Consider the following 17,381-nt stretch of genomic DNA (forward strand, 5'->3'; position numbering starts at 1 on the left):
TAAGTTTGCAGAAGACACCAAAATTGGAGGTGTAGTGGACAGTGAAGAAGGTTACCTCAGGTTACAACTGGATCTTGATCAGATGGGCCATTGGGCTGAGGAGTGACAGATGGAGTTTAATTTAGATTAAATGTGAGGTGCTGCATTTTGGGAAAGCAAATCTGAGCAGGATTTATACACCTTAATGGTAAGGTCCTCGGGAGTGTTGCTGAACAAAGAGACCTTGGAGTGCAGGTTTATAGCTCATTGAAAGTGGAATTGTAATTAGATAGGTTAGTGAAGGAGTCATTTGGTATGCTTTTCTTTATTGGTCAGAGTACTGAGTACAGGTGTTGGGAGGTCATGTTGCGGCTCTACAGGACATTGGTGAGGCTGCTTTTAGATTATTGTGTGCAATTCTGATCCCACTCATATTGGAAAGATATAATGAAACTTGAAATGGTTCAGAAACGATTTACAAGGATGTTGCCAGGGTTGGAGGATTTGACCTACAGGGAAAGGTTGAATAGGCTGTGACTGTTTTCCCTGGAGTGTCGGAGGCTGAGGTGTGACCTTAGAGGTTTATAATATCATTGGACATAGAACAATACAATGCAGAACAGGTCTTTTGGCCCTCTATGTTGCGCTGACCTGTGAACTAATCTAAACCCATCATGAGGGGTATGGATAAGATAAATAGACAAGGTCTTTTCTCTAGAGTGGGGGAATCCAGAACTAGAGGGCATAAGTTTAGAGTGAGCATGGAAAGATATATAAAAGAGACATAAGGGGCAACTTTTACACGCAGAAGGTAGCACATGTATGGAATGAACTGCCAGAGGAAGTGGTGGAGGCTGATACACTTGCAACATTTAAAAGGCATCTGGATGGGTATATGAATAGGAAGGGTTTGGAGGGATGTGGGCCGGTTGCTGGCAAATGGGATTAGATTGGGGTTGGGATATCTGGTTGGCATGGCCGAGTTGGACCGAAAGGTCTGTTTCCGTGCTGTACATCTCTTTGACTCTGACTCTATGACCTGCCAAATGTTTAGTTGGAAATGCAGCTCAAAGGTTGGTCTTGTCAGCTATGCAAGGACCCACAGAACCCTGGATTGGTGACATAGAATTTCCAAGTTGGACAATCATACTCTTTGGTGAGTGATTACCAATTGTTCTCCATGTAGTTAGTTCTTTGTTTTGCTGCTTAAGTTCTGAAACCCAGACCTCAAGCTTCTTCATTGAGTGATACTGCGAACAGACATGCTTATCTAGTACACATACTGTGTTAATTACAGCAGGATGTCCATTCTGCTTGGTAGAGCGGACCTGCCATAACAAAATGTTTTTTAAGAACTACTTATTACAGGTAGAATAACTGAGCAGGTACTCACTAGTCAGTGTCTTCCCCAGCTCTCTGTGCAAATAATTGAATTCCTGCCACTCTGTTGCTTTGCACTTTTTCAACTGCCACTCTCCTAGAGGCTGAAAAATCGAGGAAAAAGGAGCACCTTCCTCCCCTCAACTCCCTTGTTCACCAAACCCTCAGATTTGCACTCTGTTTTAGCTGCATTCATTTCTAGTCTTTCATTCTAAATATGTTCATGAATAATAGTGATATTTATGTCTATATGAACTTTTGTTATGCTGAGTAGCTTTTTACATGTTGCCTATAATGAAACTAGATAGAAACCCTGTTCTGACCTTTTGAAGTTTACATTGAATAAGGCGCTTTTGATTGTACAAGAATCAAACTCCCAAATACTGGCTCCCTTTCTGTTGCTGAACAAAGCAACTACGAGATAGGGGCGATGGAGTAGGCAGTGTTAAGGCATCTGTGCTTGGGTTTGTCCTCCTCATTTACATTTTTCTTTTCCCCTTACCCCCTTTGTTTTTCCGTCAAACTTACCTGATAAAGAGAGCTCTGTGGAGGAGGCAGCTTCGATGGTTTCCAGAGCAATGGTGGCGTTTTCAGAGGTTGCATGGCTGCAGAGATGGTTGGTCGGCCTGTGATGAAACCTGGAGTGAAACTCTCGCTTTTGCACAGAGTAGGCCCCTGATGACAGCATGATATAGGATGGTGTAGCCCAGAATGGGACAATCTCTGTAGCATCATGTGGGCTGGTGTAGCCCAGAGCGGACCTCTGGTGGCAGTATGCTGTAGTAACGGAGAAGGAAAAGTTGGACTCTGTTATCTTTTAAAACATTTTATTCTGTGAATGGTGCTTGTGTATGAGTGATAGCACACACTTTTCACTTTATTTTATATTGAATGCATGTGACCAAGGATGTTTAACTTATCATGATGACATTATCAATTAACGATTAGTTGTATGTTTTTCTGTTTTTATTTCCTGACAATCCTTCAAAGTTTAGTACTGAAACTTTCAAGTTCTTGTTATGTGTTTCTAAAATTATGATACACTATTGAGGTATAGGATGCTCCATTTATGATTCTTAACTGTTTTCATTTACAAGCTAATTTTGGCAACAACTGGATTCCATCCTATTTAATTACAGTGATTTTTGTCTGTAAAATTTAAACCATGATAAGCTGATTGTGATTCTATGGAGCCCTAGATTGTAATTCCACATCACATTACCAAAGAAAAATAATTACAAGCTATATATTCTTATACAAAGTCAAGGAAGTCACATGTATTGCAAATCAGCACCAAGTCAACTGAGCTAATTGATTCCCTTTTCTTTTAAAAGGGAAAGTAGCATTTCCAGCAACATGTTTGGAACTTAGAATGAACAAAAGGCAGATGAGCACTGAAATGGTGTTAATGAAGTCCAAGCGGCTGCTCTCCGAAAGCTTGTGGTTTCAAGTAATCCTGTGGACTATAATCTAGTATAGTGGGACTTCTGACTTTGTCCACTTCAGTTGAACACCAGCATCTTCCACGTTATGGTGTTCATGAAGCACAGGAAAGAAAAGAGTTTGAATGGTACTGAGTGATGACTATCCAAACAGACATCATCCTATCTGGCAAAAGAGCCATTGGGCTAGCTTGAGATTGTTTGGATAGAGTTTCCAAAAATACTACAGCTAGTGAAGGGAGAGTAAGTCAAGTGAATTCAGCATAAAAGGAAAATTCTTGTATTAATTTATTGTGACATTGTGCTTCTCCTAACTGGCTTGAACAGAAGCAAAGCAATTGATCACTCACCTATCCGTTGGTGTGTGCTGCTGGAAACCTACTTTGTTCGGTGATGTGTGAAATTCGTTTACATTATAACTGTGTAGTATTCTAACCTAAATTGTTTAATCAATTTCAGGAGTGGTATGTATGTTTATAAACCTACAATGAATCGAACATGTTGCCCTCAGTATACAATAAGGTAAGAATTATGTCTACACATAGCCATCTGCATTTCCTATTTGTTAGTTTTTCTATATGGTGTATAAGGCACCGCATTATTGGAAATATATATTTGTGAACTAGGATACGGAACTGTTTGGATACTTTCTGGATTTGAAAAGGGCTTTTATCCATGTGGTTTCTTGGAAAATGAAATCATCAGCTTAATGTGTGCTGTTATCTACCTGCTGCTTAGAGAGACGTGGCTTTGGAAAAGCCTTTGGGGAGACCACCCTAGTGATTTCAGTTCAGTGATTCCTGAACTAAGCTGTTTGTAATCTTGTTTTTGATCCAAAATTAACTATATAGTGTACATATATCTGCACCACTACTGAGGCCATCTCTTTTTAGCTCCATAACATTGCTTGATGACCTAGCTTCTGCTGCTGAAACTCTGTCATACATTTGTTATCTTTGTTTTGAGTATTTAACTGCACTCTTAGTCTTCCACATTCTTATTGCCCATGCCATTATCTGAGCCAAACTCTCTTCTTTTATCACGCTTGTTCTTGCTAACTGACATTTGTTCCTATTCGAACATGTTAAGTGGGGCCAGAAGTAGGCCATTCAGTCCCTCAAAGCTGAAAATGTGTTGCTGGAAAAGCGCAGCAGGTCAGGCAGCATCCAAGGAACAGGAGAATCAATGTTTCGGGCATAAGCCCTTCTTCAGGCTTATGCCCAAAATGTCGATTCTCCTGTTCCTTGGATGCTGCCTGACCTGCTGCGCTTTTCCAGCAACACATTTTCAGCTCTGATCTCCAGCATCTGCAGTCCTCACTTTCCCATTCAGTCCCTCAAACCTACTCAAAGCATAACATTATGGTTTATCTGTTTATGTTTCGAATTCTAATATACCACTGATAACCTTAGATTCTCGTCAGGCAAAGGGGAAAAAGTCTACGCTTTAAAAATATCCATGACCCCATCTCGAATGTCTCTGAGACAGAGTTCCCTTTGAGGGAAAAAAATCTTCTCTGTCCATAAAGGCAAACCATGACTTTTGAAACAATGTCCTCTAGTTTTGGACTCCCCCACATTGCCAAGACTTGTTAGGATCTTGTATGCCACAATGAACTCACTTCTGAATTCCCAGAGAAAGAAGCCCTGTTTGTTCGACCTTTCCTCAAGACTACCTGCTCATTACAAGTATTAATTTGGAATACATTCCCTGAATCCACCACTTGTGCATTTACATCCTTCCTTTTAATAAGGCAACCAAAACTGCATGTTATTTGAGATGGGGTCTGAACAATTCCCTGTATAACCAAAGCACAGCATCCTTCCTTTCATGGTCAATTCCTCTCATAATAAAGGATAGCCTTCCATTAACCTGTTTAATTGCTGTATCTGCATACTAACCTTTTTGTGACTCATGCACTGAAATGCCTAGATCCTGCGCACCTTGGAAGTTTGTAATATTTTTCATTTGATTAATCCTCTGCTTTTTTATGTTCTGCTCACCAAAGTGAACAACCGCCTTTTTCTAATTTATACTCCATCTATCAACGCATCTGTATCATTATCGACTCTATGTCCTATTCACACCTATCTTTGTCATCTGCAAATTTAGTTCCTATGCCTTCACTCTCCTTATATAACTAATTGATATAGTTATAAAGAACTGGAACTCGAGCACAAGCCCCTTTGGGATGCTGCTGATCACATTCTGAAATCAGAAAAAGACTTATTTAAGCATGCTGTGTTCACTGTCAACCAGCCAATCTTCTCTAATGTTTATTTCTTAAGCAGTGCGCCATGAACTCCTATTTTGCACAAAACCTTTTTTTTAATGTGCCATCTTGTCAAATGCACTTGAGAAATCCAAGACCAGAAATCTACAGGCTTCCCTTTAGTTTCATTGCATGTTACTCCTCCAAAGAATCCCAATTAATAGGTTGAACATGGTTTTTCTTTCATAAAAACTGACTCATCCCAGTTACTTTCAGATTTACAAACTATCCAGTTATACTCTCTTTGATGATTAATTTGAACATCTTCCCCATGGCACATGTCCACCTAGTGCCCCATAGTTTCGTGTTCTATGCCTTCTTTCCTTGGTTAGAGAAGTTATTTGCTACTTTCTGGTCTTATGGAACCATTCCTGAATCTACTGATTTTTGGAAAACGATTGCACCAATATATCTTTTATCTCCTTCATAACCTCTTTTAAAAGCCTGGGATGATGTCTTTCGGGACCTAGAGACATGATAGCCAACAGCTACACTTCCCCAGTGATTAAAATTGCAATCAGGTTCTCCTTCACTTCCATCACCTGACTTTTAATCCTCTCTGATGAAGGCAGAAGCAAAATATTTGTTCCTTTTCACCCACAATTTCCTTATTACTCACTCTTTTTCTCTCTGGGAGACTGGCACTTCATTTACTCTTCCTTTTTAAATACCTATAGAAACCTCCTTATCTGTTTTTACTTTTCTTGCTAGCTTCTCTTACAGCTAGCTGCTTTTTACTGATTGACCTTATAATGATGTTTTGCAAGTCAGATGACTAGACGGAATATAAAGAACAGTAGATCGTCATTGACTAATTATATGGTGTTTCCCTGAGTCAGATGCTTTACTTAATTTTAGTTAACCCTGGGTGTAGTTCCTCCTCATTCTGTTTTGCGCCCTTAACAGACTCCAGTCAGAACTAAGAACGTAAGATTTGTTGTTTGCTGCAACCCAGCGAGGAAGTTTTTATTCTAAAGCTGTGCACACTGACAAAGCTCACTGACAAAGTCTGAACAAGTTCACAAGTACTTGCTGAACGCTTGCCTGTGTCATGTGACTCAACTCTTACAGGGACACTGTCCTAACATAACATACACCAATCATAATACCAAACACCCCTTCACATTTACTTTAAAACTTCCCCTTAAACAAGCAATCCCAGTACAGTGTTTACATTGTTTTGAACACAGTGAATATGTAGAAGCAGCAAAGGTATTTGCAGGAACATGATGCACAGTTCTGCTGGATACAACAGACAGGAGGACCCTTTCATAAAGGTTTGTTTGGATGGTACCTATTTTGGGTTAGCTGTCTTTTTTACTCTGGTGCTCGATTCATCCTGGTAGATCCTGGGACCCTCTAGTAACCAGGGCTAGTCCCAGAGCCTACAAACAGGTTCTTCCACAGGGGAAGGTATCTTCACTCTACTGTGGGTTACTTCAGGGATAGCGTGCTGCCTTCAGGAAGCAAAGCTGAGGACCTATGGTGCTAGATGGTTCTAATAATTGGGGGTATGCCACCAATGGCTGATCAGCATCCCCTCGCCTTGTGATCTTGTCTCAAATCTGGGCTCCGTAGGATATGGGATCTGTCTGCACCAGGACTATGTCAGATACCCACTTGTCAGTCGTATTTTAGCTCCCAACCAGTACTTAATCAGCCTAGTGAAGAAAGAATCTCTTGGTGTTAGTTTTCTTTCTGGACATCTGGGCTTACTGATCCTTCACAATCTTGTGCATTTCTTCAGGTAGCAACAGATCAAATATGTTCATAACTTTTTTTTAAAAAGCATGTATGCCGATGAGTTCTCGGTAGTGGCATGAGACGTGTTCTGGTATGTGACTATACCCAAACACATTTCATGATTGATCACTTACTAATGATCAGGGGTCACCCTTTGACGCTTTAACAGTTGCACAAAACTTTTCACAACTATTGTTTGAGAGATAATAGGTCCTGACTTAATGTGCCAAATAACATTAAGTTTCATGCAGTCAGTAAATTCCTACATGAGGAAATGAGAACTATTACCACTGACATCCTGCTCATGGTTACTGAACTTTGCAGATACTTTGTCCAGTTTCTCGGTGCTCAAGTCTGCAGAAGTGGACTTCATTACTGCCACCTGTAGCCACTTAGAATGAGCATCAACTGTTATCAGCAACAATTGACCCTCAGTGGCTGTCAAAATTAATGTACACATTACCACAGTATTCCCAGAGCTATCATGGCAACAATGGTGGTGCATTGCTGTTTTTTACACAAATCTTGCACAAATTAGCTGTCCCTTCGATTTGAATAGTTCCTGGCGAGTTCCTTCAAAGCTCACCACTCCTGTATCATTCTGATGCAACTGCTCCAGCACCTCATATGTTCAGAGAGATGATCACCCTCATTCCCCATTGAACATAGCTGTTCCGAACCATGAACTCCCATCTCCCCGAACATGTATGACTTAAGTGCTTGATAGATACTGTTGGGCCTCTTTTTTTTTTAAGTACCAGATCCATCACTTGGCTTAAAACAGTGTTGTTTCTGGTATTGATCTTCACTTGGTCATATCCTTTGGGCCAACTTGTATGGCGACCAGAAATCCCAATCTGACCCAGTCCCATTTTGTCAGCATTTGGCCCATATCCTACTAAACCTTTTTATTCATGTACCCATCCAGATTCCATTTAAATGTTGTAAACCCTTCCATCTTCTTTGGCAGTTCAACCCATACACGAATCACCCCCTGCATGAAGAAGTTACCCTGGCGATCCTTTGCTAAGTTTTTTCCCTCTCCCCTTAAATATTCGCCCTCTAGTGTTGGACCCTCTGCCAGCTATTCACCCTATCCATGCCCCTCGTGGTTTTATAAACCTCTATAAATATGATCACCGCTCTATCTCCAATGCTGCGAGGTATTTTTTAAGAAGAGTGGTTGTAAGGCAGAGATATCAAGCAATCTACCAAAACCACAAGAGTAAACCGCTTGAGTCCTTGGGGTTTTTAAAAAAGTTGTAACAATGGAGGCACCCTGGATATGTATAGCCAGCTTTCAGGATTTCTAGTTTTTCTAGGTTTAGCTTTAAGTTGTTGTGCACTTGAAGAAGTGAAAGCTATCATTTTCCTCCACTGGGTTACACCTAAAAGCTGGGACTTCTCTCTGCTGGGTCACCTGTGAGACAAATCTATTTTTCTGAATTTTCCTTTTTGCCAAGGAGTGTGTTGATGGGATGTTACCTACATTGGAATAGTTAATTAGTAATGTTACTATATCTCTTATTCTGTTAACTTATTCTAAATTTGTCTATCTTTAGTTGTATCTTAACAACTATATTTAATTAAATGTTTTGCTTAATATCGAGTAGTTTGACCAATCACTTTGCATCTCTAACATGGCACTTCACATTTTTGTCTTTAAAATAAGAAAACGTTAGGGTCGAGGTTACCTTCTTAAAATATTTTGAGCGGGTCTGGTCCATAGCTCTATTGTCTCCCCAGTTAGTCTTTTGCTCTTAATGTATTTATAGAATCTCTTCCGATTCTCCTGAACTCTATTTGCCATAGCTGTGTCATGTCCCCTTTTTGCCCTCCTGATTTCCTTTTCAAGTATACTTGTATTACTGTTATACTCTTTTAGGCATTCTCTTGAACCCAGCCGTCTACATGTTATATATGCCTCCTCCTCTTTCTTGATCAGAGCCCCACTTTCTCTAGTCATCCAGCATTCCCTGCATTTATCAGCCTTCCTCTTCACGCTAACTGGAACATACTGTCTCTGAACTCTCGTTACCTCATCCTTAAAAGCTTCCCACCTCCCAACAATCCCTTTACTTGCGAATAACCTCCCCGAGTAAACTTTTGGAAGTTCCTGTCAAAATTATCCTTATTTCAGTTTAGGACTTTAAATTTTTGATCAGTTCTTTCCCATTTTAAAGCTAATAGAATTATGATCACTGGTTCCCAAAGTGCCCCCCCCCCCCACCCCCACTGACACCTCTGTTGTTTGCCCTGCCTTATTTCCCAACAGAAGGTCAAATATTGCTCCTTCTCAAATAGGTACATCCACATATTGAATAAGAAAGTTTTCTTGAACAAACTTGGCAAATTTGTCTCCATTCAAATCCTTAACACTATGACAGTCCCAGTCCATCTTTGGAAAGTTAAAATCCCCTACCATATCAACCCTATTTTTCTTAATGAATATCTGAGATCTCCTTACATATTTACTCCTCTATTTCCTGCTGACTGTTGAGGGGCCTATAATACAATCCCAGAAAGGTGATCATCCCTTTCATCTTTCTTGGTTCCACCCATATAACTTCATTGGATGATCTTCTAGGAATAACCTCCCTAAGTATGGCTGTAATGTTCTGCCTCACTGAAAATGACACTCCCCCTCCTCTCTGGTCTCCTTTTCTTTCTTTCCCATAGCATCTGTACCCTGGAATATTAAGCTGCCAGTCCTGTCCATCCCTGAGCCATGTTTCTGAAATTGCTATGTTTCCAAACATGCCCTGAGTTCATTTGTCTTACCTGTCAGACCTCTTGCATTGGAGTAAATGCAGTTTAATTTATTAGTCTTACCTCATTCTCTGCCAAGCTCTTGTCTGTTGTGACTAATAGACTTGCTCCCCTTATCTCCTGTACCAGCCTCAGCCTTTTCTGTTTTCTCACTATCGCTTTGGTTCCCACTCCATGTGTCTTATGGTTTAAAGCTTCCCTAGTAGTACTCGCAAATTTGCCTGCAAGGATATTGGTCCACTTCCAATTCAGATGAAACTTGTTTGTCTTAAACAGGTCATTTCTACCCCCGAAGAGATCTGTGGTCCAAAAATGTGACTCCTTACCCCCTGCACCTGCTCTTCAGTCATGAATTCATCTGCTGCATCCTCCTATTCCTATTCTCACTAGCCCATTAATAGTCCAGATATCACTACCCTCAAGGATTTTCACTTGTGCCACTGGCACCAGCATGCTTTCTGTTTGGGAGAAGTAGGGAATCTTTCATTCATCACTGTGTTGTCCTTCACTTGAATGAAGAGGCAGTCTGCATGATCCATCTTATTACTTTGCCTATATTTCATATTGTGCGAGTGTGCTGCAATACGTTAGAGCCCACCTCTGAAACTGACTGGCTCCTATGGAGGAAATCGAGCTGAAGATTGATGTGAGGGAGCAATGATCTGTCAGCAGAACGAAGTGGTATTCGTATAAGCAGTGGTAAAATTTCATCCATGTCAAAAATGATGCTGAAGGCCTTCTTTTGCAGTTGGGCACTAATGAGTATGTGCAAAGCAAAAACAGTTGGCCTCACCTCTCTACTGAAGCATGTCCCAACTTATATTCTTGATTGTAACCATAATGATCTTGATGAAATCATCCCAAGGCTGTGAAATATCAAAGAACAAATGCAGCATTAGCAACAAATTACTTCTTTTTGATTTGGAGTTCAATGTAAATTTTATTAAGTTAAGAGTGTGCTGTTATCTTTCCAGGTGTCATGCTTTGGACTTCAAACTTTCTAAATCATCAAAGAAAGTATTGAAGAAAATGGCACGGTTCCTTTCCAAGGGAGAGGTAGCAAAAGGAACTGATGGTAAGTACTATTTACTGCCAGTTGTGATTCTAATAAATTCGGTCTGATACTATTATGTTATCCATTTACTGTGGCAGAAATTTTATTTTATTTCCCACCATCCCTCCCCAAACGTTTGTGTCATAGGAAATAGTGAGTTGAATTGAGGCACAATTAGAATCATGGGCATTTGAGATATTTGTATTTGTGTGATTGGCCACTCTTATATGAATCATGCTATTCAGTGAGGAGCTAACATTAGATCTCACACTGCAGGGCATTCAGAGAAGGCAAGTTATTTTCCAGCAGCGATCATCTGTTATCACCAATGGAATCCTGGCTGCATTTTCCTGATCTTTCTGTGTGTCCTGCTACCACCAAGTCCAGGAAAATTAGGCCAGTTGTTGTACCACGATGCTGTCTTTGTTGAGATTGTTGTCTCTGCTCAGATAATAGAGTGAAACTGAGAGAATTTTGATTCTATTTGACTAATACCATGCCATGTCGTTCAGTACACTACATGTGCTGTACATTTTACTTTACTTATAAAGTAAAATGCAACTATTTTCAGTATATGGTTAGAACTAATATTTCTTTCATTCCTAAGTGATAAATCCAGTTGCACATTTCAAAATGATGTTCCTCATTAATAAGACAAAGCAAGCCATGTTTATATTGTTAATTTAGTTTGGTTGCCCCAGCAAAAATATCCTGTTTTTTTTTAACAAATACAAATTAAAGCTATTTGCTGAGTTACTATTCCAGGCTTAGTTTTACTGAGTTCTTGTAGATAATCTTGTGCAGTTTTTTTGCAGATTAATAAATTAATTGTTTTGTAATCCAGTTGGCAAAGCAACAGTGAAAATCCTAGACCACCATTTAATTGAAATCAAAGTTAACTTGCTGTCTGTGAATCCATCCTTGGCAATCATCTAGTGTTCCAGCAATGCAGGACCGGACCTTGCCCCCTCCTCATTACCAAACATCTCCAGCGTTGAGTATTTAGACCTTGAACCGTATTCTACTTGGATCATGACAGATTTTAATCCTACTTTTATCTTGGATTTTGTAATCCTTGGTATCCTGTCAGTTCTGAAATTTTCAATTGACTTTGGTTCAGTGAACTTTCAGGGAGAGTGATCCAGATCACTTCAGCATGATGAAGTGCTTCTGATATCGTTTCTGAATCGTCTAGTTTAAAATCTTAAGGTTATGTCATCTTCTCTTGAACTCACCTACCAGTGGTCATTTGTCTCTGTACATTTACTTCTTCAAATCCTTTAATCAGTTTAAATGCTTGTCCTCATCATTTATGTCTTCAAACATTCCAATGAATCTAGTGCGTGGAGAGCACCATATCCTTTCCAAGGGGTACCCTAAAGTTGATCGCATTATTCCAGATGGAGTCTGACAAAAGCTCTTTACAATTGAAATACCATCTTCCCCATATGTTTCAGTACCTTGAGTCAAAGACTGGCATGCCATTTGCCTTCATTGATTTTTCTTTTATATCTGTGTATTAGCTTTTAGTGATGGCACCTGAACAGTCACGATTCATGGTTGTTTCACATCATCTATCTGCTGACTCATTTAGTTTGCCCAAGTTCCTTCATAACTTCCTGCTCCTCCATAGGATACTTCTTAGTATCTGATAAACTAAGAGATGATTAAATTAGGGTACATTCACTCTATCATTTGCCTCTTTCTAATTAATTATTTACCACATCACAAGTTTGTATCCGAGTCTCTTTGCTATTCTCTTGAGCACAATTTTATTAAATATTTTCTGATGTCTATCTAGAAAACTGCCATAGGCTGTTCTCTGTTCGGCTGTGCTAGCGACCTTCTTAAAAATAAACTCTGAGGTTATTCAGATATAATCTGCCTTCACAGATTTATCAATTAGATACAGTTTGCTGGTCAAAGTGGCACTTGTGCTGCGCCATGCTTCTTTAATGTAACTTAAAAAAGGTACATCCCTCAGTATTTATTCACATAAGGGAAGTTGAATAAACTGTCAGCATTTTGACCAGTGTATTATGCAAGTTGTTAACAGCTCACCAGGCAAAATTGTTTTGTGTGTACTGCAGTAAAGGTGAAACAATTCCCTTCATAGATTGTGATATTACCACCGAATTTGCTAGTACAATTAAATATACTTCTAAGGAAAATTGTTCTTTGTTTAATGAGAAGATTGAATTATTTGGTATGAAAAATATTCAGATATACTTTAATGGAAAATATAACTTGGAAATGCAATGGATGCGCCATTTTCCAAGCAGTTGAAATCCATCATGTAATTATGCCTCTTCATGTGTTAAAGTTGAACCCATGGATTCTCACAGTGAAGATGCTGGAATTGATCATCAGGCTGTACCATGTAACTCAGAAGTCAATATAGATATAGAGAAACCTTTGAAGATTGTCAGCCTCGAGGAATTACCGGAGTCTGCTGAAATACAGGAAAATCCTCAACCAGATGCTGCTAGTGAGAAAGGGGAACCAGGCCAAAAACATGCATCCTCGGAGACAAATGTTTCCACTGGTTCACTTAAATGTACTCCAAAACCAGGTAGGTTTTAAGAATTTGAATGACATTGTCAAAATTATCATGCAAGATTCTTGAAGCAAACTATTAGCTGCTAATATTTGTGAATGTTCAACTTTTTGATCTGTATCGCATTTCTATAACTAAAATGGAGTCTGATGAATTGAATTGTTTGAAGTACCTCTTTGTTTGTTCCCTTGCTGGTTCAGAACTATGAAGAAAGTAGAAACCAATCTTATTAATCTCTTGCCACTGCCTAATATATCCAGGATATTTTTGATAATGTATGAAAGTGGCCACATGGCTGCATTTTGCTTTTAGTTGTGATATCTTTGTTCGTTCAAGCCAGCCTAAACACTAGGCCATAAGCTTGGTCAATAGGGAAGTATGTTAATTTGTCGCATCCTAATTTTAATAGACAGGTTTCTGGGATTCGTAGTTATTTCAGGAAATGTACTTTGCTTTTCTGGCCATTTGCAATTATGGCTTGCAGATTCATGGTAACTGAGCAAAGTCAAATGGTTCTTTTAATTACCCATGATTGAGCTGATCAGAGCTTTCATGTGTATTTCATGAATTGCATTCTGTGATTCTGTAAATCTTGAATCAGTGACCTGTGGTCATATAAGGTGAATACTCACAAAAATTTAATTCAATGACAAATGTTCTCTTTTTTAAAAGAAAATCCCCTTTGTTGCCTTTGGTTATCTTTCTGACCCGGTGTACCAAGGAACTTGATTTTTGATGCAGAATTTTTCATTTATTTAAAATGGCTCCTTATTAAGTAGTTTACTTGCCTAAAAGTGAATTGTGGTTGAGAATGAGTATATGACCCAACTCAAGTTCTTGCCTAATTACCGGTGTGGAACCTAGTGTGAAGTACAGCTATTAAAAGGCCGTACAGAACACTCCCCTCGTCACTTTTCTGAAAAAGTTGCTAGCTCCAGAACTAGAGAGTTAGAGAAAGAAAGAAAATCAGAGGATAGTTTGTTTTGAAATTGATTTTATTTTGATGCACATACAATGTTGAAACTTGTAATAACTTGAGCAAATTTCAGTAGTTGAAATATGAGAAATTGAGCTGAGAGAGAGAGTGGTCCTGTTTTGTTGGTCATCTTGGCTCTGAATGCTCCCGTATCTTTGGGAGCAGAAAGCTGTTAATAAAAATGCATAACCTTCTTTTAATTTGAATGTTAGTATAGGATTAAATATTACACTTCAATCATCAACATAGCCAGCCAGACAATATTTCCTAAGTAAGTATTTGAAATGCTCATTATTGTGTTCAGTTCAAGATTTACGACTTTATTAAAATTAACAGCAGGTGGCAGCACAGTACAGGAGTTTTGCCTGAAATTGGAATATGTGAAATGTAACTCATCTGTAGTAGATTAGATTCTCTACAGTTTGGAAACAGGCCCTTCAGTCCAACAAGTCCACACCGACCCTCCAAAGAGAAACCTACCCAGACCCATCTCCCTCTGACTAATGCACCTAACACTATGGGCGATTTAGCATGGCCAATTCACCTGACCTGCACATCTTTGGACTGTGGGAGGAAACCCACGCAGACACTGGGAGAATGTGCAAGCTCCACACAGATAGTCGCTCGAGGCTGGAATTGAACCTGGGACCCTGGTGCTGTGAGGCAGCAGTGCTAACCACTGAGCCGCCCATACAGTACTCCTGAATGTTGTATCAACTGCCCTTTTTTAAAAAATAGAATATACAAACAAAAGATGGATCGATTTCTTAGGTTTTGCTCTGAACATTTCTGTAAGTAGAACTTCACCCCAAATTGACGATAAAACAGTGTGACAATGGGATGTAATATTGTGTATCCTTGTCAAATGAATTACTTATTGCACTGAAGTGGCAGGGTTTGCAAAGCCAAATAATGACTAAACTAACAATTCCAGACATTTTTTAATTACTCTTAGCACTACATGTTCATGTTGAGTTATCCCCAATAATGCATGGAATATTTAATTCTATTCTTTTTGCCAAGTTCTTTGTAGCTACTAAAGCCGACCAAGATATACTTTGACACTTCTGGGTAAGATCTGTTTTTTGGCAGCCTTTATTAGGCGTTTTTTGTTGTTAGGCTTGACTGCTGCTGAATGTAGATCTTCCTTTCCCTTTTTTTTTGTTAATTGTACCTCAGCAATCGATTTTATCAGATAACCCAGGCAATGACCCTGAGGTCAAATCAGTGCCATCACGTTGTTATAATCCCAGATGAAACTCTAAAATTCATATTGCTGTCTGGCTCTGAGCCAGTATTTTATTTCAAGCCAGACCAAATTTGAGAGATGTGGTATGTACTTAGAGAATAAATCCACTAGATGCAACTGTTCTGAACAAACAAACTAATTAAGACAGTATACCAATCCATATAGTCATTAGCATCCCTGGATTGTTGAAAGAAGTCTTGACCACATTTACTATTTGATGTGCTCAGAGGGGTGTTCCACCATAGTTTGTCCGTTGCCCATACTTGCCTCCTATAATTCTGGATGTTGGAATATAAGTTGTAGCAAACTGGTGAAACACCTCACCGAACATCAAATAGTAAATGTAGTCAAGATTTCGCAGCAATCTTCAGATGTTAATGATACAATGGTTTGCCAAATCTCGCTAAAATGTTGTTTTCTCTAGAAGAGGTTCCAATTCCTTTCTCTCAATGATCCAGCTTTAGACTACACAGTCAACCTGTTCAGTCACAGACTGCGTTAACAACTGCTCACATTCAGGAAATTTGATCTCTTCCCCGAGACTGCGTTCCACTGATTCCGGAGACTGCATTCCAGCATTTGTTTGTGGGCACACGGCTAGAACATAGAACGTTACAGAGCAGCACAGGCCTTTCGGCCCTTGATGTTGTGCCGACCTGTAAAACCAATGTTATCCAATGACCATTTAAATGCCCTTAAAGTTGGCAAGTCTACTACTGTTGCAGGCAGGGCGTTCTACGCCCCTATTACTCTGAGTGAAGAACCTACCTCTGACATCAGTCCTGTATCTATCACCCCTCAATTTAAAGCTATGTCCCTCGTGCTAGCCATCACCTTCTGAGGAAAATGGCTCTCACTGTTCATTCTATCTAATTCACTGATCATTTATAGTCACCTCTCAACCTTCTGCTGTTTAATGAAAACAGCCTCAAGTCCCTCAGCGTTTCCTCACAAGATTTCCCTCCATACCAAGCAACATCTTCGTAAATCTCCTCTGCACCCTTGCCAAAGCTTCCACATTCTATAATACGATGACCAGAACTGTACACAATACTCCCAAGTGCGGCCGCACCAGAGTTTTGTACAGCTGTAACATGACCTCATGGCTCTAAAACTCGACTCTGTATCAATAAAAGCTCACATAGCGTGTGCCTTCCTAACAACCCTATCAACCTGGTGGCAACTTTCAGGCATCTGTGTACATGGACACCAAGCTCTCTGCTCACCTACACTACCAAAATTATTACCATTCACCCAGTACACTCTATTCCTGTTGCTCCTTCCAAAGTGAATCACGTCACACTTTTCCTAACTCCACTCCAGCAGCTCTGCAGCTTATGTATGTCCCTCTGTAGCCTGTAACATCCTTCAGCACTACCCACAACTCCACCGACCTTAGTATCAACTGCAAATTTACTATCCCATCCTTCTACATACTCATCTAGGTGATTTATAAAAATGACACACAGCAGTGACCCCAAAACAGATCCTTGCGGTATACCACTAGTAACTGAACTCCAGGATGAACATTTCCCATCAACCACCACCCTCTGTCTTCTTTCACCTAGCCAATTTCTGATCCAAACAGCCAAATCACCCCCAATCCCATGCCTTCATATTTTGTGCAATAGTCTACCGTGGGCAATCTTAGCAAACACCTTACTAAAATCCAAATACACATCAACAGTCTTACCCTCATCCATCTATTTGGTTACCTTCTCAAAGAACTTCATAAGATTTGTGAGGCACGACCTACCCTTCACAAAACCATGTTGACTATTGCTAATCAAATTATTCCTTTCTAGCTGATGATGAATCCTATCTTATAATGTTTTCCAATACTTGACCCACAACTGAAGTAAAGCTCACTGGTCTATAATTAGTAGGGTTGTCTCTACTCCCCTTCTCGAACAATGGAACAACATTTACTATCCTCGTCTTCTGGCACTGTTCCTGTAGA

General features: G+C 39.7%; 1 protein-coding gene across 6 annotated transcripts in view; it reads left to right on the top strand.

Annotated features, from left to right (window-relative positions):
- LOC132826279 (arginyl-tRNA--protein transferase 1) overlaps positions 1–17,381 on the top strand; it is a 209,734-nt gene that overhangs the window by 19,923 nt on the left and 172,430 nt on the right. For all 6 annotated transcript variants that reach the window (XM_060842053.1, XM_060842057.1, XM_060842056.1 and 3 more), the window contains exons 3-5: positions 3,261–3,323; positions 10,560–10,660; positions 12,963–13,211. In XM_060842053.1, coding sequence (XP_060698036.1) covers positions 3,261–3,323; positions 10,560–10,660; positions 12,963–13,211 — 413 coding nt within the window. The remainder of the gene's footprint in view (positions 1–3,260; positions 3,324–10,559; positions 10,661–12,962; positions 13,212–17,381) is intronic.

This window comes from Hemiscyllium ocellatum, chromosome 22 (assembly GCF_020745735.1).
Source record: "Hemiscyllium ocellatum isolate sHemOce1 chromosome 22, sHemOce1.pat.X.cur, whole genome shotgun sequence".
NCBI classification, from domain to species: domain Eukaryota; kingdom Metazoa; phylum Chordata; class Chondrichthyes; order Orectolobiformes; family Hemiscylliidae; genus Hemiscyllium; species Hemiscyllium ocellatum.